Source organism: Ilyonectria robusta (assembly GCF_021365365.1).
Source record: "Ilyonectria robusta strain PMI_751 chromosome Unknown BGZ61scaffold_26, whole genome shotgun sequence".
NCBI lineage: Eukaryota > Fungi > Ascomycota > Sordariomycetes > Hypocreales > Nectriaceae > Ilyonectria > Ilyonectria robusta.
Window position 1 is genome coordinate 1 of NW_025764460.1, and position 18,869 is coordinate 18,869.

General features: G+C 50.8%; 7 protein-coding genes across 7 annotated transcripts; 3 read left to right on the forward strand and 4 right to left on the reverse strand.

Moving 5' to 3' along the window:
- Positions 1-213: 213 nt before the first annotated feature.
- BGZ61DRAFT_558030 (P-loop containing nucleoside triphosphate hydrolase protein) lies at positions 214-4,103 on the reverse strand. The gene is made up of 3 exons (XM_046255707.1): positions 3,480-4,103; positions 1,885-3,422; positions 214-1,827 (listed from the first exon to the last, which is right to left on the reverse strand). Exons 1-3 carry the CDS (start codon positions 4,088-4,090, stop codon positions 530-532), a joined length of 3,447 nt encoding a protein of 1,148 aa, XP_046098023.1. The 5' UTR covers positions 4,091-4,103; the 3' UTR covers positions 214-529.
- Positions 4,104-5,373: 1,270 nt separating this feature from the next.
- Positions 5,374-7,750, forward strand: BGZ61DRAFT_558050 (fungal-specific transcription factor domain-containing protein; the record flags this gene model as incomplete). Its single annotated transcript, XM_046255708.1, has 5 exons — positions 5,374-5,428; positions 5,470-6,066; positions 6,121-6,904; positions 6,954-7,011; positions 7,063-7,750. 5 exons carry the CDS (start codon positions 5,374-5,376, stop codon positions 7,741-7,743), a joined length of 2,175 nt encoding a protein of 724 aa, XP_046098024.1. The 3' UTR covers positions 7,744-7,750.
- Positions 7,751-8,606: 856 nt separating this feature from the next.
- BGZ61DRAFT_429838 (uncharacterized protein) lies at positions 8,607-12,428 on the reverse strand. Its single transcript, XM_046243785.1, has 2 exons — positions 10,994-12,428; positions 8,607-10,891 (listed from the first exon to the last, which is right to left on the reverse strand). Exons 1-2 carry the CDS (start codon positions 12,081-12,083, stop codon positions 9,033-9,035), a joined length of 2,949 nt encoding a protein of 982 aa, XP_046098025.1. The 5' UTR covers positions 12,084-12,428; the 3' UTR covers positions 8,607-9,032.
- A 593-nt stretch (positions 12,429-13,021) lies between these two features.
- On the reverse strand, positions 13,022-15,971 carry BGZ61DRAFT_592490 (heterokaryon incompatibility protein-domain-containing protein). Its single transcript, XM_046256732.1, has 2 exons — positions 15,781-15,971; positions 13,022-15,695 (listed from the first exon to the last, which is right to left on the reverse strand). Exons 1-2 carry the CDS (start codon positions 15,850-15,852, stop codon positions 13,512-13,514), a joined length of 2,256 nt encoding a protein of 751 aa, XP_046098026.1. The 5' UTR covers positions 15,853-15,971; the 3' UTR covers positions 13,022-13,511.
- Positions 13,114-13,482, forward strand: BGZ61DRAFT_364939 (RmlC-like cupin domain-containing protein; the record flags this gene model as incomplete). Its single annotated transcript, XM_046241560.1, has 1 exon — positions 13,114-13,482. One exon carries the CDS (start codon positions 13,114-13,116, stop codon positions 13,480-13,482), a length of 369 nt encoding a protein of 122 aa, XP_046098027.1.
- Positions 15,972-16,443: 472 nt separating the features above from the next.
- Positions 16,444-17,590, forward strand: BGZ61DRAFT_461049 (uncharacterized protein). Its single transcript, XM_046247086.1, has one exon. The coding sequence runs from the start codon at positions 16,582-16,584 to the stop codon at positions 17,389-17,391; it is 810 nt and encodes a 269-aa protein (XP_046098028.1). The 5' UTR covers positions 16,444-16,581; the 3' UTR covers positions 17,392-17,590.
- A 99-nt stretch (positions 17,591-17,689) lies between these two features.
- On the reverse strand, positions 17,690-18,514 carry BGZ61DRAFT_364975 (putative Zn-dependent hydrolases of the beta-lactamase protein; the record flags this gene model as incomplete). Its single annotated transcript, XM_046241565.1, has 1 exon — positions 17,690-18,514. The coding sequence occupies one exon, from the start codon at positions 18,512-18,514 to the stop codon at positions 17,690-17,692; it is 825 nt and encodes a 274-aa protein (XP_046098029.1).
- Positions 18,515-18,869: the final 355 nt, after the last annotated feature.

Here is an 18,869-nt window from a genome sequence, read left to right on the forward strand (position 1 = left end):
GGTTGTATATACTTTTCTGATAGTATTTAAGGTAGTAGATATTCTTTTTAAAAAGCTGCATCTGTCATAAAATCTGGCTTACAAAAGAAGCAGTCTTGATTAGGACTCCGGCACTATTAATATTATATATTTATGTATTCAGTATACGCTAATTTACCTATATCTAAGCCTATAGAACTTCTTTAACTAAATCAGAAAGGAAAAAACTTTGAGCTCACTAGCTGTAGGATAAAAACCCCGCTGCGATTTCGCTCTGCTACCTCAACGGCTTGTTGTCGACATCAAGTCCGTACTAGTGAGCTCGTCACCAGCCTTGTCCAGGATTGCAGGTTGTGCATTTGCCCTTCATCCCGGCCGCAGCTGCCTCTGGGTCTTAGAGGAGCTGTAGGGGGGCATCCCTACGGGGCCGCAGCGGCCGGTGCTGCGGCCTTAATATTATATATTATTGATGGGGAAAGTGGCCGGGTACAAGCTTGAACAGTGTCCCCTTCCCTGGAAACCAACGATGTAGCAATCCTCATCAGGCTGCTCAAGCCTCGTCTTGAACTCCAATCCTCCGTCCATCGACAACCAGCTCAGTACCCCCCTGTCCCATCCTTGCCCTCACAACCAAAGCCTTACCTATGTCTTGCTCCCAATCTCGCTCGACCAAGAACCGGCTGTGGGTGATCACCACGATCCAGCTGGCTACCGTCTGCGACATGAGCCCGCACCACCTGACTACGGCCGCCTGGCCCGCCTCGTCCAGACTATCAAATACCTCGTCGATGAGCACGTAGTGCGCGTGGTGCGCGCTCCTCGCCCACGCCAGCTGCAGTAGTGCGAAGAAGAGCGCGAGATCGACGCGCTTACGCTCGCCGCCCGAGCGCTTGCCGTAGGCGAGCGAGGGGTGGAAAGTAAGCGTGCGATCGAAGACAGACCCCGAGAATGGTAAGGATGTATTGATCCTGGTGTCGACAGATTCATCGTCGAATAGCGAATGCACCATCCCCGTTGCTAAAGCACGCGGGTGCCGCGTGTCATCGTACAGCACCGTAAGGACCTGCGCTAGAAGCGCATTGAGTTCTGATAACGACTTCATGAGGACGTACTCGCGGAAGTTGCTCGTTTCTTTCGCCGTGTATCTGGTCGAGGAATACGAAGAGGCTTGCCGGGTGCGCTTCGCCAGGGCGGAGGACCAAAAGGCGAAGAGCTCGCGATCAGCAGCGAGCTCTTGAAGTCTGGTGGCCAGCGCGTCATGTTCGGAGCGTAGCAGGTGTAGAGACGACTGCTCGGTTTCGACTAGGTGCGTGTACGTGGCTACCTCACCCTGCTTGAGCGTGACCTGCTGCTGTAGGGCTGCGCATGTCTTTTGAGTCTGGAAGGCCTGCGCGAGCTTCTCGTTCATCATTACGGTGTTGTTCGTAGCGATTGCGAGTTTTTCTAGGGCAATGACTCTGGTCGCCTCGTGTTTTAGACTCTGCAGCCGCGACGTGCTGTTCTTGATATCGTCGCGGAGCTTGTTGATGGCTGCGTCTTGGATGTGGTCTTGGACATTGGTCCCGTCCCTTGGAAACCCGAATATGCGCAACAGGCCGCCGACAGCCATCAATCGGAAGCGGAGGATGGACATCTTCGCAGCATGTAGGAGCTTGCGCAAGCCTACGGGGTGAGCAACAGCCATAGCCTCAAACCTTTGACTTAGACGCTGCTGTAGGCGGCCAAGCCATGACGTCGGCTCGGGATTCTTCTGTTCCTGTATCCGGGCATATGAGGTCTCCAGCCGTTGAAGGTTCTCCTGCTCATGGTGGATTTGATCCTGCAACGTCGAAATTTGAACGCGGAACTCTATATTGAGCTCACCGGACTCGGGCCCCTCGTTTGCGACCGAGATTTGCAGCTCACGACTTGCGATTTCTGTGTCGAATTCGGGATGTTCGTGTCCAAACTGTGTATCCTCTCCGTTGGAAGGTCCTTGTTTATCCATTCGTAATTCGGCAGCGGCATGCTCTCCAATAGCCGCCTGCAAAGATGCGACAGCCTCATTGGCCTCCTCCTCCAGTCGCTTCTTTGTCCGGTTCACATCTTCCAGCTTCCATTCGACGTGCTCCATCGTCCGGAGCAAGATTTCTAGTTTGCTCTTCACCTCATCCACGCCGTTGTTGACGTTCCTGAGCAAAAGCTTCGACACTTGCCCGCACTGATCCAGCACGGACAGTCCGAGCAAAGCCTCGATCAAGTTGCGCCGCTGCGCTGGTGTCGAGTTCAGAAAGCTCGCTCCGCTCTCGTGGCCCAGTACGACCGTTCTAACGTATGTCTCGTAGTCAGTGCCCAGCAGCTCGTCGATGGCCGCCTGCGTTGTGCGCGCGTTCGGGTGCTCGAGCTGCAGCTGCTGCTCGCCGTGAAGCGAGATGGAGACGGAGTTGCCGTAGTCCTTGTACTTGCGATGCCGCGCGATGGTGTATCCATTGGCGAACTCCAGTATCACGGAGCAGTTCTTGCCCACTTTGTCGTTGACGACGTCGTTGACCGCCAGCCCGCTGCGAATGCACCGCCCGAACTGGCACCAAACTATGGCCTCGACGAGCGTACTCTTGCCGGAGCCATTGTCGCCGACCAGGAAGGTCAATCCGCGCGGGAGGTCCTGTCGGAAGTCGATGGTGATGGTGCTCTGCACGCCAAGGAAGTTGGTGACTGTGAGCTTGCGCGGCTCGGCGACGAAGACGTGGGTAGAGGGCCCTGCCATCTCAGTGGCAGTCCTTGTACCGACAGCTTGATATGACCTATCGAGGAAGTCTTGGTGATTAATCTTGGCCTCGTCATCCTGATCTGCGACATCGCGGGAGACTTGGATCATTCGCTGGCCAACCCGCACCAACTCGTCTCGTCGCAAGAGAAGAGACTCGTCTAGCTCTAGTGACTCGACATACTCACGAGCTTCCGTAGCGAGATCGAGCCTTGCAGCCCGAGGTTCAGTCCCAGGGTCAGAACTCGAAACGCCGTCGCTAGATATATCTGGACCCTTCGCATCTTCAGCCGACTCCTCTAAGGGCTGGATAGCGGCATCGCTTGCTGGTACCGATGCGCCGAGGCCGAATAACGGGCGGTTGGCGTGAAATGCAAACCCCATGGGAGTCCAGCTCCGCACGCTCCGCACACCTAGCGAGAGAAGCTTGTCGCGAGCCGTGACGTACTTAATATGAGTCAGTTCGCCGAGGAGCATGACATGCTTGTCCGTCACGGCACTCTCGTCAATCTGGCCGTCAAGAACTTGCCGCAGGTCAGCTGTTGTGTAACCGACGGCATGCGGATTGATGAGCATTTCATGCTCGAGTGTTTCCGGATCGAATAAGACGACACCCCGCTGCTCGTCATAGAGGTCGGCCCAGCTCAGCTGCAAGGGCGAGCCCAGATACGTGACGCTCCCCCGCAGATCGACCTCACTGCGGCCGGATTGTTCCTAGGCGATGGTCTGGTGACTGTGGAAATGCCCTGTGAACGTCCTGGCCAGCGAGGCAAACCGATCCGGGCCCATCATACCGCGGTGTGTAATGGAGTTTGCACCGCGGGGATTGTCTACGCCAGCCCCGACCACATACCGCTGCGTGATGGCCTTGTTGATTGCGAGGTGGGCAAAGGCAACCGTCTGGATTGCCTTGTCGGGACCCAGAGCAGCCACGGCTTCGGTCAGCTCGTTCTGCTCCTCTCTGAACGGCAGCAGCAAGACGCGGCGGCGGTCCCACTCGTGGTGGGCGACGTTGCTATGTAACGATATGTACGGGGTCAGGCGGTTGATGTTGAGGGCGTCAAGGGCTGTAGTCTGGTAGTCACGACGGTAGGCGAGATCATGGTTCCCAAGCACGATGTGGACTCGCGGCACGGCGTCGCTCAGGAGGCCGATGAAGCGGTAACACGCAGATAGCACATGCGCTGGCTGCATCGTGCGGCTCGTCAGTAGATCACCGCATATCACTGCCCGCGCGACCTGGTTTCGCTCCGCCTCCGCGACGATCCACTGCGCCGTCTGCCGCACCCGGTCCAAGTCATGGTGCTTGAAGTGGAGGTCGCTGAGGAGCAGCCATCGCACTGTGCCGGCCGACGGCCCTCGCATGGCTCGTGGTTGTCTGATTCAAAAGATGTCGTGAAATGGGCATCATTGAAGCCTGGGGGAGGGAGAACTGAGGAATATTGAAGAGGAGGATGCCGCCCGCCATGATGTCATCAACGCATATGTCCGGGGAACATAGTGGCACAACGTCGGCTCCATCAGAAGCCAAAGTCTTTCCGCACAGAGGCGCGGCAATTTGTCCCATTTATCCCATCGACTGCGCGGCTAGCAGCTGGCACGAGAATATCCAGGAGCAGTGCGTGTTGTTGAGTGTCGAGGGTGTCTCGCTCGCCTACGCTCCCTTGAGCCCATGGGCATGTGGGTTTGCGGCGCGGTGTTCTGCTGTTCGCTTGTGCATTCGCTATTCTTAGTCTGAGCCTGCGGTGGCGGAACAGACAGCATGACTTGAAGAGTGGCATTGATCATATTCCAGAGCACATCGCGGATATCGGCGATGCTCACCTTCTGTACGGATACGTTCTGTAGATTGCTACACATCTGAGTCAGGAATCATCCAACATTAGTCCGTCATTGAAATTAATGCTGAGGCTAGTCCAGTTATGCCGTGGTACCGAAGTAGTGCATGACCTTGCAACCGAAGCTGGATCCGCTCTTCGTTGTCACTGGGATTATAGAATTATGCTTGCGAGCTGCTTAATGAGACATAAAAGTACACTTCTGCAGAGCACCATATAGGCCGGGTATGAACTAACAGAATGTTGACAATATGTAAATTTGCAAAGCTGTTGCTTTCTGCCCGGGGATTGGATAGATGGTTGGAGGGGGCAATTCAGTTTTTGTCCTTTTACCCTTGGACACATGAGAGGAAATACTCTACAAGTTCGATTTTTATTTATTCAATGCTTTATCTGTCTCCCTTCTTCTATTCTGTCAGATTCCAGCGTTTCCATAATAGCATAGAATGGATAAAATTGGTATTGTGTAGGGTAGTCGCTAGGCTGATTAGGTCAGTGGTCAGCAAGTATCAACCCTGCGCGAACGGGATTCCGTCTTCCTCGGCCTCCGTGAAGTGCACAACTCGCAGCAGATTCATGAAAATTGAAATAAATTATCGACGGTGACATCAAATAACTCCAAGAAAAATGGGACAACTAGGACCAGGTCGAATTGCTGACTGGAGCGATTGGTGGGCCACCTGAGACTCGCGCCAAATTTATCCCAACACCTCACTGAGACCGCGTCTTCTCTAGTAGGGCGAGCATCAGATGTTGTTGATTGCAACTTTTTACGATTCCTGTGAGGCTTTATGTGCTTAAAAACTCCCCATGGCCGATGACATGGTATCTGAAATCTCGGATGGGGATGAAGCTGGATCCGCTGGTGAAAGCTCGAGTTTACCAATTTACCACCCCGTTCTTCAGCGACGAGACGATCCACCCGAAGAGTCCGACGATACGGCTTCGCTTGCACCACCTGCAAATCGCGCAAAGTGAAGTGCAGTGGCGATCAGCCCCTCTGTCGTGGCTGTGGCCGCTCGGGCGAAGAATGCGTCTGGCCGTCTCAGAACTCGACAGAGAGTCGGCTACGGAATGCCAATGCTCGCATCAGAGACTTGGAGGCATCCATACGCAGCTCTTCCCAAGACCAACAGGCACCAGACACATCGCGACGTCCTGAGTCTGTCGTGCCCGTGACAGTGGCACAACCAGCGTCAGATCTGAGCCCAGTGGCGGCAAATGACACGGCGTCGCCATCCACCAGCCGCTCGCTCCTGAATCCTGCTTCGTCTCTCTGGTTCCAAGCCGGCATAGGTGACGATGGAACCATTACTTACAATGGCCCTACAAGCCGTTTTCACGCTGGATCATTGAAGGAAGGGGGTGGTGCGGACGGACACGAGCCAAACTCACCCCATATTGATACCTTGCGGTCCCAGTATGCATTAATGGACTCGGTTTGGACACCGTTGATCACTACGCAACCTTTCATCAGGGGCACTGGAGTTGCTACGGAGACTGGTATGGCTCTTCTAGATATCTATTGGACCTGGCTGCACCCTCTGCACAACTGAGTCTATCGACCGGCTATGATCATGGACTTGGCTCTCGGAGGGCCGTATTGCTCCAACTTCTTGTTGATGTGTATTTTTGGGCTGGTGGCGAGACACTTGCCCAAGCAGCATCCAAATTTTCAGGGCGTTGGCAGAGGAGACCAGTACATTGCCCAGGCCAAGATGCTGCTGTTAGAAGAGATGGCTGCGCCCAGGCTGTCCATTACTACCATCCAGGGGCTCCTGATACTCGGCGGGCGACAGGGTGCCATGGGAAACAGCTCCGAGGGCTGGCTGTACACCGGCATGGCCCTTCGGATGATGACAGACATCGGACTTCACCTCGACACAACCAAGCTCGCGAAACTAGAACGTTGGACACCGGCTGAAATAGAGACTCGAAAGCGCCTCTACAACTCGGCTTACATCTGGGACAAGACGCTGAGTCTTGCCCTGGGCCGCCCACCGTCTTTGACAAGGCCGCCATTTTTCACCCAGGACATCTTGGACAAGTTTGATGACGACCGCCCGTGGCGACCCGTCCACGCCCTCGAGGTACTGGAGACGTTTTCTCCTTCGCCGTCTTTGAATAGCTCCGCGTTTTGCGCCTTCTGCCGCATCCACGAGATCACAACGGACATGATGCTGTTGTTTTCAAGAATTCCGAGTCACGAGCATTTCACAACACAAGTTGGTGATCTCGATGCGAGATTTCAGCAGTGGTATGATGAACTTCCCAATGGTCTTAAAATCAGCGAGCCTGCTGCAATGCCTCAAAGCCCCCCACCCCATATCGTATCGCTCAAGTAAGAGGCCCCTTCTCCTGTCAAAGGTTTCATATCTAATATGATGTAGCCTTCTTTACCACACTCTGCGGATACTCCTTCGACGACCATATTTGATCTCACCCGATGTACGTCAGAGAGACCAGCACATGAGTGTTTGTACTAGACACTCACAATAGATGTACGCTATTCACGGGCTGTACACACGCACGTTCCCTCACCGCCCCATGACGTACCAAGTGAGTTACTGCATCTTCATTGCCGCAACCATCGAGGTACAGGAATTGAGAACGGCTTCGACCCAGTTCAGGAGAGATGAGGCCGCAACGAGACTCGGAGCTGCGGTTAGAGTCCTCCAAGATGAGGCATCACACACCCCTGGGATTGGTAGGAGTCTTGATACAATTCGGCGATTGCTCTGTGTATGGCAAAACCTGGCCGTGAATGTGTCTGAAAACGCTGAAGGATATTCCATACAGAGAGCCGTTGACAGACAGCAGCAAGCGGGCGCCCCAGCGGGAAACCGGGAATCCGATGTCCAGCAGCCAAATCAAGGAGGGCAAGAATTCCGAGAGTCAGATCCAAGCAACATCCCCCCCTCCAGTCCCCAGTTTTCACATATGGGTAATGTGACAGGTATGGGTGATTATTACCCGTTGTTTACCCCAGCAAATGGGCTGGGCGGCTGTGATGACGTGGGATTCACATGGACTGATACCGGTGCTGGTTTTCACCCCGAAGCGATGTCTTGGGCTGCTACGGATAATTCACAGAGGCCGCCTGGTCTCCCTACATTTAGTGATCAAGGTTGGGTTTTATCTGATCACTTTGGTAGGGTCGCTGGCGGTCGTCGCGAGTAAAACACCATAGTAATTTGAACCAATATGAGCAAATCTCAGTGGTTTTGACTGTGCAATTTGGTATAACACTGCCAGTCCATTGATACAAAATCTATAAGTTCATTGGCTGTAAAGCGCTCAAGGGAACGTTAAGCTTAGCTATGGGATTGTAATATTGACGTTGTAGATATCTAAAGCGAAGATCGGTGATGAAATGATGGATTCTCTGGAGGACTATAAACCCTCAATTAAAGGTCTTGGAATTGATATTAATACCGGCGACATTGGGTTTCTCTCTTGTAGACTATCGCCATTTGGAGCATAGATTATCAGTATCTAGTAGTACTATTGGGTACATCTGAATAGATAGGATTGGCTGAGGGTGTTTGGCATTCCGGACATTACCGCATTTGAAGACACCGACAGTTTGCTTTTGGTACATAAAGAGTCCAAAGAGTCACGTAATAGTAACTAGACTGTATGATAATTGATATTGTTGAAGGAAGCCCACGGCCGCCTACGGCGGCTATGGCCTCAGGCAGCCGGGACCTCACACAGGCTCCAATTCCCTCGCCTAGCTAGCTAGTGATAATCATCAATGCACACATCGTTGACCTCTTAACAGATATAAAGCACTAGATCTCTTGGGAGAAATGAAAGTTTACTCTTCTCCCTAAACTGTTCTCTGTTACTGTTGCAAAAGGATTCACTACCTGCTGACCGTATGTTTCTTTTAGTGAAGCCTAAACAGTAATATTTAACTCATATGGTGTGATGCAGTTTCTATGGATCAATAGTCAATACAGGGGAGTAAAGTACAGGACGAACATCCTTAAATGTGTTGTCTTTCATGGGAGCCTGTTACGTCAAAGTCGTATGTGCGAAGGGTATAAAATCTTGCCTATTATGAAATAACACCTATTTATTGGTTCTCGTCTTACGCAAAAATGTAGAATTTCGTTGTTGGGAGATGCACTTAGTGTAGACCGGGCTCAAGAGAAAGAAGAAATTGTCGCCAAGACCGAAGTTAACGGAACGCTCAGTTATGCGGGGCCAAGGGATGGGAGAGTTAAAGTAGCTCCTAGAAATACTTGACATGGCGCATTGAAATGCAAACACTTAATGAGGACGAAGAGCGTCAGGAGCTACTGGGACAAATTGGGCAGTAGAAAAGGACAAGATAAAGGGCGCCCAAATTGAAGAAAGGGAAAGGATGGGCGTGAGGCTTGGGCCCATCTGCCACCCCAAGAACTAACCTAGTAGGCGAAGACCCTGACTATACCAAAACTACCATGTGACTGACAGAAACATCACAACATCGATTGCAGAAATTTTTCTGACACAAGGCGATCAGGGTGATCCTCTGCTAGCGATATCGCCTGTATTGCTACTACATGCTGCAGTAGCTCGAGTGCCTCTTTGACTTGTCCGTTGGCTTGATATGCTGTTGCAAGCTCATGCTGTGAGGCAAGGCGATTAGGGTGATCTTCTGCTAGCGATATCGCCTCTATTGCTACTATATGCTGTAGTAGCTCGAGTGCCTCTTTGACTTGTCCGTTAGATTGATATGCTGTTGCAAGCTCATGCTGTGAGGCAAGGCGATTAGGGTGATCCTCTGCTAGCGATATCGCCTGTATTGCTACTACATGCTGCAGTAGCTTGAGTGCCTCTTTGACTTGCCCGTTGGCTTGATATGCCATTGCAAGCTCATGCTGTGAGGCAAGGCGATCAGGGTGATCCTCTGCTAGCGATATCGCCCGTATCGCTACTACATGCTGCAGTAGCTCGAGTGCCTCTTTGACTTGCCCGTTAGATTGATATGCCCTTGCAAGCTCATGCTGTGAGGTAAGTCGATCAGGGTCGTCATCTGCTAATGATATCTCATCCATCTCCGTGACCCACTTGAGCACCTGGACTGACTCCCTTATCCGACCATCCTCATACAAGCAGCACCCTAGCTGACGACCCAATTTAGTGCCTTTTGATGCATCAACTCCTTCGTATGCCCGAAATATACTGAGGGCATGTGGCATGTATTGCCGCCACAACTCTCGATTCTCCCAATCAGGGGATGGGAAAACGTCAGTAAGGTGCATAAGCACATCCGTCTTCGTTTTGTCGTCGGCTCCCTGCTTATAGGTCCATGACTGCATGACCAAGTGCACCAAACTATGCATGTCGAATACGCCTTCCTCCTCTCTTTCGCTAAGGAAACCATATCCGCGGAGTGTGCCGATTGCCTGCGTCTTTTCTTGCTCGGACCCGAGGCTGGGCAGCATTGACCGGGGAATCGCCTTTGGCTCAATCCATGTGATAAACGACAGAAGATGTGCAGCAGAGGCATTCGTCTCATGGATGTGCTTGAATGATATGAACCAAGTAGTCGCGACCGCACCTTGGCTTTCAGTATAGTGAGCATCGTCAAGGAAAGCCTCGCTCATCAACTGGATCATGTCTAGACTTGTGCTCTCACAGAGTCTGAGATATTCTGCGACTGACACCTTATGAATCTCCATATAGGCTGTCGACTGCGCAATCGCCAGAGGGAGGTAAGTGAGCTTTTCCAGAAGCTTAGTGACTAGTTCCTGGTCCTCCAATTGGTCTGTGTCGCTCAAAGTCTCCTCCAGTAGATCCCTAGCTTCGTGAAAACTCATCGGAGGCAACTTGATCACCTTGTTTCTTGCAATCTTGACGGCAACCTTTCGTGAGCGTGTTGTAAGTAGAAGGCGCCCGTCATCGCTCTGTGGAATGAAGTCGAGGATCCTGCGAGATCGGTCCGAGGACTGATACACAATAGTCTCATCGTCTGCATTATCAAGGACAAGAAGCCATTTCCCTGCCTTTCCCGAACTGAGATATGTTCGAATTGTCTCTTTGATGTCCTCATCAGTCGTAGAAATGCCAAGGTTCTTTGCCATGTCACCACATGCCTGCTCGAAACTTGCGCTACTCAGAGCAGACATCCAGAAGACAGAGTAGTCGGGCATGTTCTCTTTTGCCCAGAATGCGACTTGCAAAGCCACTTGGGTCTTCCCAATCCCACCCAATCCGACCAAGGCGACCCGTTTGGTTCCTTTATTGAAAAGCAGTTCTGTGAGTGAACTGATCACATCCTCGCGCCCCACAAACATGTCATTTTTAGCAGGTGGAATGTAGTAGCTCCGTAGGCCTAGTATGTATTATTAGTCAAACTGAATTCATTGAAATTGTTGCGTGTAGATAGAATTAGAGGGCCAATCATAGTGCCATTAACATGAGGAATTATACTAACCAGAGTTCTGCCCTTTGACTTTATTCACCTGGAAGTAGCCCGCCAAAAGAGCCTTTGACGCGGAGGCTGCTGTAGATGCCGCAAAGTTTTGCCAGTTCTTTTGCTTGTGTGAATCTGCATAATCACAGACTCCCTTGACCACAATGCAGGACATCTCATCCCACATCCCGGCGCCTTCCATCTCGAACGCAATGACTTTGTGAAACTGTGAGATGCTATCTCGGTGTTGGGCAGACTTCATGACCTTGTCTCCTGAGGCAATCCCTCCCATGAATACAACCGGCGCCTGAGCGGCAACACTGTCCTGTTGCTCCAGTTGCTTTCTCTCTTGGAACCGCTCCCCCCGAGCATCAACCCCCACATCTGAACATTTGAGCTCCGCGCAGGTGTGTTCCAGCGCTTTCAGGCATACTGGATCAACATGACTGGAACAGGCCCCGCAGATATTGCAGTCATTTGGGTCTTGGTGCTTATGGCGGTAGCCTTTCTTGAAGAGCTTGTCATTTGTTGTCCCGGGATAGTCGTAGACGCCTCGATACTTCGTCTTTGCAACCTTGGCCTGTAGCCGTTGGAGAAATTCTGCCGTTCTTTTCTCCAATTCATCACGGCCAGACCGGGTTTCCAGCAATGCGTTCAAAACTCGAATCTCTTTGTTTGGCCTGCCGAGGGTGTCTTCGATGGTCTTCTTCGGCACGAACTCATCGGAGTACTGTCGGCCGAAGTCGTATTGGACCACATATCTGCTGATAATAACGTCTCCAAGTAAGACCTCAGCGCCATCTACCTGTGGCACGGCGCCGCAGATACCAACCAGAAGAGCCCACTTCAAGTTGCTGTAGCTGGAGCGGAGACTAGCCGCGGCACTAGCAGCATTGGCCTTACCCATTCCCGGCAAGAGGACGAGAACGACGGCTAGATCACCCATGAGGCCAGTAACATAGCGGTTAGGGTCACCTGGAGCTTTTCCGAGGTCCTTCCCCATCTCATCCCACCGATCATCGAAACTGTCATAAACGGCGTCATATTCAGCCGGCAGGGCACAAATAATAGCGATTTGAAAATCGTCTCTGCTCGATGGCCGAGGGATCATCGTGTCCACAGAGACCAACCGCAGTCTCACAAATATAGGCAGAGACAAACAAGGTCAGATGTAACTCTATGCTCGATTCGGCCTGGTCCGGTGGCATCTGGAACCACGAAGCGGGAGGTTGGCGCTCTGATGGTCAAGGATCTGACTCGGAAGTCCACGTCTGCTGTAGTCGGGGAGAGGGTGAATCAAATGTTTCGAAGGGCGTACAATTCAAGTCGCAGGTTGACTTCAATGTTCGCTATAAGCGAGATAGTCGGCAAAAAGTGGGTTGACTGTTGAATCTTGTTTGACGGGTCAGGATGTCACAATCGAAGTTTCCGGTCGATCCTGCTGCGGGGTTGACGGATGCCTAGGAGCGGGATTTATCAATGATGCCTAAGAGCGGGGTAATCAATGCTGCCCAGCGAATAAGAGAATAAATGGAAGAATCAGGCTGAGAGCCACCACGTGATACGGATTGAACTGTGTACACTGTAGCTCAAGATAGAAATGTTACGTTTAGCAGGTGGTTGCTTATTTACTTACGTCTCAAGCCCTGAATGGCGCCATTCTTTCTCTTCCGAGTAGAACTTTTACGATTAATCATTTCGCAGGACGGTTATTTTGGTTGAGTATCGGCCCTGACTATAGTGCTTGGGATGATAAGTAGTACCTACCTTCTCAATCTAGGTAGGCAATTTCTCTTCGAAATTTGACGTAGTCCGATAGAGAAAACACACCGAGAAGTACTCCCATTCGATTTCACTTATAGGCAAGAGGGAAAATTAAATGCCTTTCGAATAAAAGGTGAGCTAACACACAATACCCAAAACCCGCTTGTCACTAGCAAGTGCATGTTAGCTGAGAACGCCCCACTCCAAGGGCGTGCGTTACCGCTTTTCCACGCCTTGGGATTGACATTCACTGGAACCATAATTATTCTGTGGCACTAATATAAATGATCCGAGTGCTATTCCAACCTATGACAATTTTTGCATATCCGATCACGCCTAATTTCCACCTTTCCTTCTAAGCCACCCAATTCGTCGCCATGTCTAAACCGGCCTCTATTCCCACACTTCTCGATTCCTTCACCGAGACATGGTCCCCACGACTTGTCGCCACAATAAATGACCACCACGTCAAAGTCGCCAAAATCGACGGTGCATTCATCTGGCACGCCCACCCAAACTCAGACGAAATCTTCTATCTCCTGAGCGGCAAGTTGCGGATGGAGATTGAGGGCCAAGACGATGTTGTGATGGAAGTTGGAGACATGTATACGGTCCTTAAAGGGATAAGACACCGACCTGTCGCGGAAAATGCGTCCATCATGATGATCGAACACGAAACAACAGTCAACACTGGAGATCAACCTGATTCAGAAAGGACAAAGGAGGTGAAGGATGTTCGGGGATAGCAGTCAAGGGTTTGATGTACTTTTATTCCTCATCCAAGAATCAAGTCAATGTTCTCGCGTGCCTGAGCCTCCCACAAATTCTTTTCAACACGGCCCATAGCTTTTCTATACGCAATACCGTCCTCCCACTCAATCCAAAACACATGGTAGTACTCATATATCTCATTCTGACCTGGCCTCTCTTCGTGATCCCATTCGTCCAGCACTTGATGTTCTAGCCATGTACGAGCGTCCCTTGGCACGCGACCTAAGGCAACTTCAACCAACTCCATCTTTTGGCCCACAAGGCTTTTGACGTTGTCTTCATCAGGCCCTGGGAGCCGCTCTTGAAGTCGAATGGCGCCAATCCATTCTGATTTGTTGCCTCGAACTGAAATGACTATGCCACCTCTTCTATACAGTGGTGTGATGACTTCGCCTCCATACACACATGCTCGTCTCGTTCGACATGAGATAAATGGTGCAGCTATTTGCCTGCTGGAAACTTGCAACGGATCCGGTAGGGGAACGGGATACCAAAACTCCGACTCAGGCTCGGAATCATGCTTATAAAAGCATGTTGGTGAGTTAGTGGGCTCTGGTCCTGAGAAAATGAATTTTCCTGGGGAGGTTGGTTCGACTTCGGCGCTGTATCGAGTCCAGCCAGTGGGACACGGTTTCCGCGGACCCCCGATACCATAATTTTGCTTATACCGAAACCAGGTGTCTTGGATCGGAACTTCGGGTGCCTTCAAGACACTTCTCCAGTGCCACTTGACAAGAGGCGTGACTCTGTCGAAGAATGGGGATCCCTTCATGGATGAACTAGATCTGACAAAATCCATTGCCGAAGACCACGCAAATCCCGACAGTGCACCTTTCCAACCAATCCAACTCCAACTAGGGAGGCAAACGTCTGCACTGGGCCCTTTTGCTTCTCGGCGAGTGAGAATGTCGAAGGGTTCCCAGAGGAGTGCCAGGTAAAACATGGCAGCAGGCAGTCCTGAGATGAAGCCTCCATCAAAGCTAGTTGTGAAGGTATTGAGGATACCGGCGAACCCATTAAGCGCATCCTCGGGATATGTCAAGTCTCTCATGTTGTACTGGACAATCATATTCAGCACCAGTGATGGATCTGGGATAGCCCTTGACAGTGCCAGTTGCATGTCTCCTTGTCGACCATGCTTTTCACCAACTTCACGCCAAATAGCGCCTTGGCAAATCCAACGCACCCAATTACCCTCAAAAAATAGCTGCCTTCGAGAGAACACGCTTTCTTGGTATGTCCATCCACGTGTCTTCCACTTTGTACTCTCTGCATGACTTATGTTTTCGACAACCTGTATGCCGGGTCGTAGAGTATGGACCACTTGGGTTGCAGACCTTGGCCCGGTAAGGCCACTAAGTCCTGGAAGGCCGTCATTTGCATCAGTGCCATCTGAAGCAATGATTGTTAGAAGCGCATTTGCATAAATAGACGCCATCCTGCCGATTTCTGTCTCCTTGTGTACCGGATCATCTTGGACGATGCATAAAGAATCTACCCAGAGGTATCGTTCACCAAGTCGTTCAACGCAACTCATTGCATCTCGGATTGTCCGGGGAATTGGTACTTCAGTCTTTCCATTCGATAGTGCTAATGAGTTCTGTAACTGTGCGATATTACTCAGTCGAGCCATGAAGCTGGGAGTCCCTCCCCAAACGTAGCTAAGAGCGACGTATGGTTGAAATTGCGGTGGGTGTACGAGACATTGACGCCATATATCAATGACCCATGTAGGCCGGATATGATCGTTGTATTGTGTTTGCTTGTGTGCAACACCACACACATCGCCGTGTGAAGAGAGGCATTTTTCTTTCCATTTTCTGAGGAGACCATGATCAACCCAGAGGGGATTCACCAGCCTTGCACTGCCCTGTTGTTGAGAATTCGGACCTTTACGAAGTATGTAAAGCTCCCCGGATTCAATTAGTTTGGACTTTCCAAGAACCTTGATGCTGCCTTGAATCTGGACGTGGTCGTGCCCGCCATATCCAAGTAAGGAGATGCTGATTTCCTCAACCGCACTAGGTGTGAGATCAAGTCTAAGAGCTGACGCAATAAACTGTGGATGAAACGGGCATTTGGATTCCACTAGGTCTTTCCAGTCGCTGATAGTGACGTGATTTTCCAATTGCCCTCGGATTTCAGCTGGAGATTGGAGTAAATCGAGTAACTTCTGACAAATCTGACACTGTATGAATTGTTACTTCGTGTCATGATACGCCAAAAGATCGAGTACTTTTTTTCTAATGCAAAGGACTTTGGAGATCACATACCTTCTTTTGCACCGCGCGGCGCTTTGGGGATTGATGTTTAGCGGATCGTGTCCGCCTCATGGGATCTGGCATTATGGATCACAGTTCCCTGCAAAAAGCATTATGCATCGCGAAGTTTCTGGGTAGCAAGAGCCTGGTGACAAAGAATAGAGTAATGGTGCTTTCAGTGTGTTTTCTCAAAGATTAGAGAGGTTGGCATCGGATCGAATAAGGCCTTGATTAACAGATGCAAGGATGCCTAATTTCGCGGTACGCACCCAGGTCAGGCTGCCACGCTCACGTAAGCCAAAATCTAGATTTTAATTGAACGAAACATTCCAACACAATAAATTGAGTCCATGAGGCCATCAAGCCCTTCAACTTCGAGTTCAATATTTCGACTTCTCTCGGATGGTTAGAGCATAATACAGAACGGCCAATCGCCGTGCCATCTCAACTGCTTCCTTGTTTGGACTAAGAAAACGCTGAGCCGAGGAAACTAGTTAGTCACACAACACACCCCACTTGTAACTGCATCCGAGATAACCGAACAAGTCCTAATCAGGCAGGAGCGCTTTGGTTATGACTCTACTCAGATTTTGTGACTCACAAACCATCTGCTTATGCTTGGATTGATTTCATGAGGAACAGCGCGAGGAATAATACGAGGACCAAGTAGAAACATAAAAGACGCCTGGGAATTCCCGAGAAAAGGGAGATGTCCTGTTCACGCACTGAGACGCAAACAATCACAATCTGCCTTCCAGGCCCCTTCACATTCCATCGCATTAATTGCAACTTGAAAGGCACCTCAAAGCCACTATGTCTCAGGCCGAACACAGAAACCGTCTTATAAGCGGTTGGGCCGTTATCAAACCCGGCTCTCGTATTCTCGAACTTGGCTGTGGCCAGGGAGAATGCACGACAGTTCTTGCTGAGGCCATCGGCCCATCCGGCATCATCGACGCTGTCGACCCAGCTCCACTAGACTATGGAGCGCCTACCACTCTCGGAGAAGCTCAAGCCGAGCTTTCAAATGGCCCTTTAGGCCCTAGGATCAGATGGCACCAAGCTTCTCCGGAAGAGTTTCTCGAAGAGACATTGAAGAAAGGCCAGACATGGGATGTTGCGATTCTGTCACATTGCATCTGGTATTTCAAGTCTCCCGACACACTCGAGGCCATTCTCCGGGCCTTGAAGAATCGAACCGATACCGTTTGTATCGCAGAGTATGCTCTCCATGCAACGCACCCCGCTGCATCGGCCCACGTTCTCGCCGCCTTGGCCCGCGCGGGTCTCGAGAGTTACAGAAAGGATAGCAACGAAAATATTCAAAATATTCTGAGCCCAACTGGCATCAAGGACACTTGCACAAGCGCGGGTTGGAAGATGGAGCATGAAACCGTACTGGTTCCCGAACCAGAGCTTCAGGACGGGTTCTGGGAAACAAACACGGTAGCTTCGCCCAGGTTCCTCGAGAAAGTCGACTCTTTCGTACCGGACAAGAGAGCCAAAGTATATCTACGTGCCGCAAGAGACGCTGTTTTGTCCTCTGTAGCGACGAATGGGAACATTAAAAACGCCCGGACAATGGATGTTTGGTCTGCTGTTTTTAGTCCGGCGGAGAAATAATGGTTGTAGGATGTTAAACCAGGTGTCATTCCAGATTATGCCGGAAGACGCCAGGCAAGACGCAGTAATATTAGAGTAACCAATTTGATCTGATTTTCAATACTTTCTCAAAAGCATTGAAGTTACTTAGATGACTTGGCATTGTTGCTGGAACACAGAATTTGCAGAATCAAGCATATTGCTTTCACATTAACAAGAAGGAATAACCCCATTTGTGATACAAAATAGTTCTGTGATTGGACCATATAGATACTCAACTTTGCAGTCTCTAACCCTTTATGAACACAACACTGTGGTCTCAAATACCAGCTCCAACTCCCATAATATTGGAAACGAGCTTACCCGGGACAAGCCAGCGGACCTGATCCGACACCCCCTCCTCCTCGAAGGACTTGGCTAATTCAGCACCAAACTGTGTGAAGTGACCCCAGGATTCGTAGTGCATAGGTACAAGGACATCGGCCTTGATGTCGCGGAAGAGTTGGGCTGCCTGCTTGCCGTCCATGGTGATCTGAAGTGGGCCGGTAGGTAGAGTGACAGATGCGCGTCCGATATTGAACATGGCGATGGTGATGTTGAACATGTTGCCGACTCTGGCAAGTTCATCGATGTAGACAGTATCACCGGAGAAGTAGATGGCGTTGGGGCGACCATCAGGACTGACCCCGAAATCGTCGGTGGTTATGATGAAGCCGATGCACTCGCCGCCGGGCAGATGCTGGCATGGAGTAGCGGTAATCTCGAACGTTTTGCCGCCCAGCTGAAGCTCGACCTTGTCCCATGGCTTCATTCCCTTGACGTCGGGGCGGGGAGCCAACTTGGAAGCTCCGTCCGACGTAGTCAAGACATGACGACCATTGAGAAGCTGACGGCCTAACTCATCGAGATTGTCCGGATGGTCCTCATGACTGAGCAAAATGGCATCGATGTGAGGGAGGTCTTCCAACCGCATGGCCGGATCCTCAGTGTTCTTGAGAACAGCATCTGGGCCTACTTCGAAGACGGTCCCTGCTGGGGAGAAGAAGGGATCAGTGAGGAAATTTACTCCATCGATGTGCAGAATTGCTGTGGCGGTTCCGATGTGGGTGATGCCGATGTTGCTTTTGAAGCCTGAGGGAGCCATTGTGCCGTTTGTCGTTAATGCTGATGGTATCGTCTGCGAAGATGTGGGGAGAAGACAATTCGAACAGGATTTAGCTTTAGAAATTAGATGCGTTTGAGTAGTGGATGATGAAGGTTCAGAAAGGTAGGAGATAATACCATTTATCTAGAAACTTTCCATTAAATCGTTCTCATCAAGTTGTGAGCGCGCCATATACGTAGTAGCCGCTAACCAATCATAGATCTATTTTGACAACCAGAGCACGGAATAATCCGTATGCAATTGCCTTTTGTAAGCACGGACAAATCAAGACCTGATCAATTCATCATCAGGAAGCCACTTACCCGTCGAGAAGTTTAGTTGGGGTGTCCACATA

Excerpts from the sequence above, each read along its gene's own strand:
- BGZ61DRAFT_558030 (XM_046255707.1), bottom strand. The coding sequence starts at position 4,090 with ATGCGAGGGCCGTCGGCCGGCACAGTGCGATGGCTGCTCCTCAGCGAC. Across the intron at positions 3,423-3,479 it reads TTTGCCTCGCTGGCCAGGAC|TGAGGTCGATCTGCGGGGGA; the intron begins GTTCACAGGGCA and ends ATCCGGCCGCAG. Across the intron at positions 1,828-1,884 it reads CGACACAGAAATCGCAAGTC|AGTTCCGCGTTCAAATTTCG; the intron begins GTGAGCTGCAAA and ends AGCTCAATATAG.
- BGZ61DRAFT_429838 (XM_046243785.1), bottom strand. The coding sequence starts at position 12,083 with ATGATCCCTCGGCCATCGAGCAGAGACGATTTTCAAATCGCTATTATT. Across the intron at positions 10,892-10,993 it reads AGTCAAAGGGCAGAACTCTG|GCCTACGGAGCTACTACATT; the intron begins GTTAGTATAATT and ends AATACATACTAG.
- BGZ61DRAFT_592490 (XM_046256732.1), bottom strand. The coding sequence starts at position 15,852 with ATGCCAGATCCCATGAGGCGGACACGATCCGCTAAACATCAATCCCCA. Across the intron at positions 15,696-15,780 it reads GCCGCGCGGTGCAAAAGAAG|TGTCAGATTTGTCAGAAGTT; the intron begins GTATGTGATCTC and ends CAATTCATACAG.
- BGZ61DRAFT_461049 (XM_046247086.1), top strand. The coding sequence starts at position 16,582 with ATGTCTCAGGCCGAACACAGAAACCGTCTTATAAGCGGTTGGGCCGTT.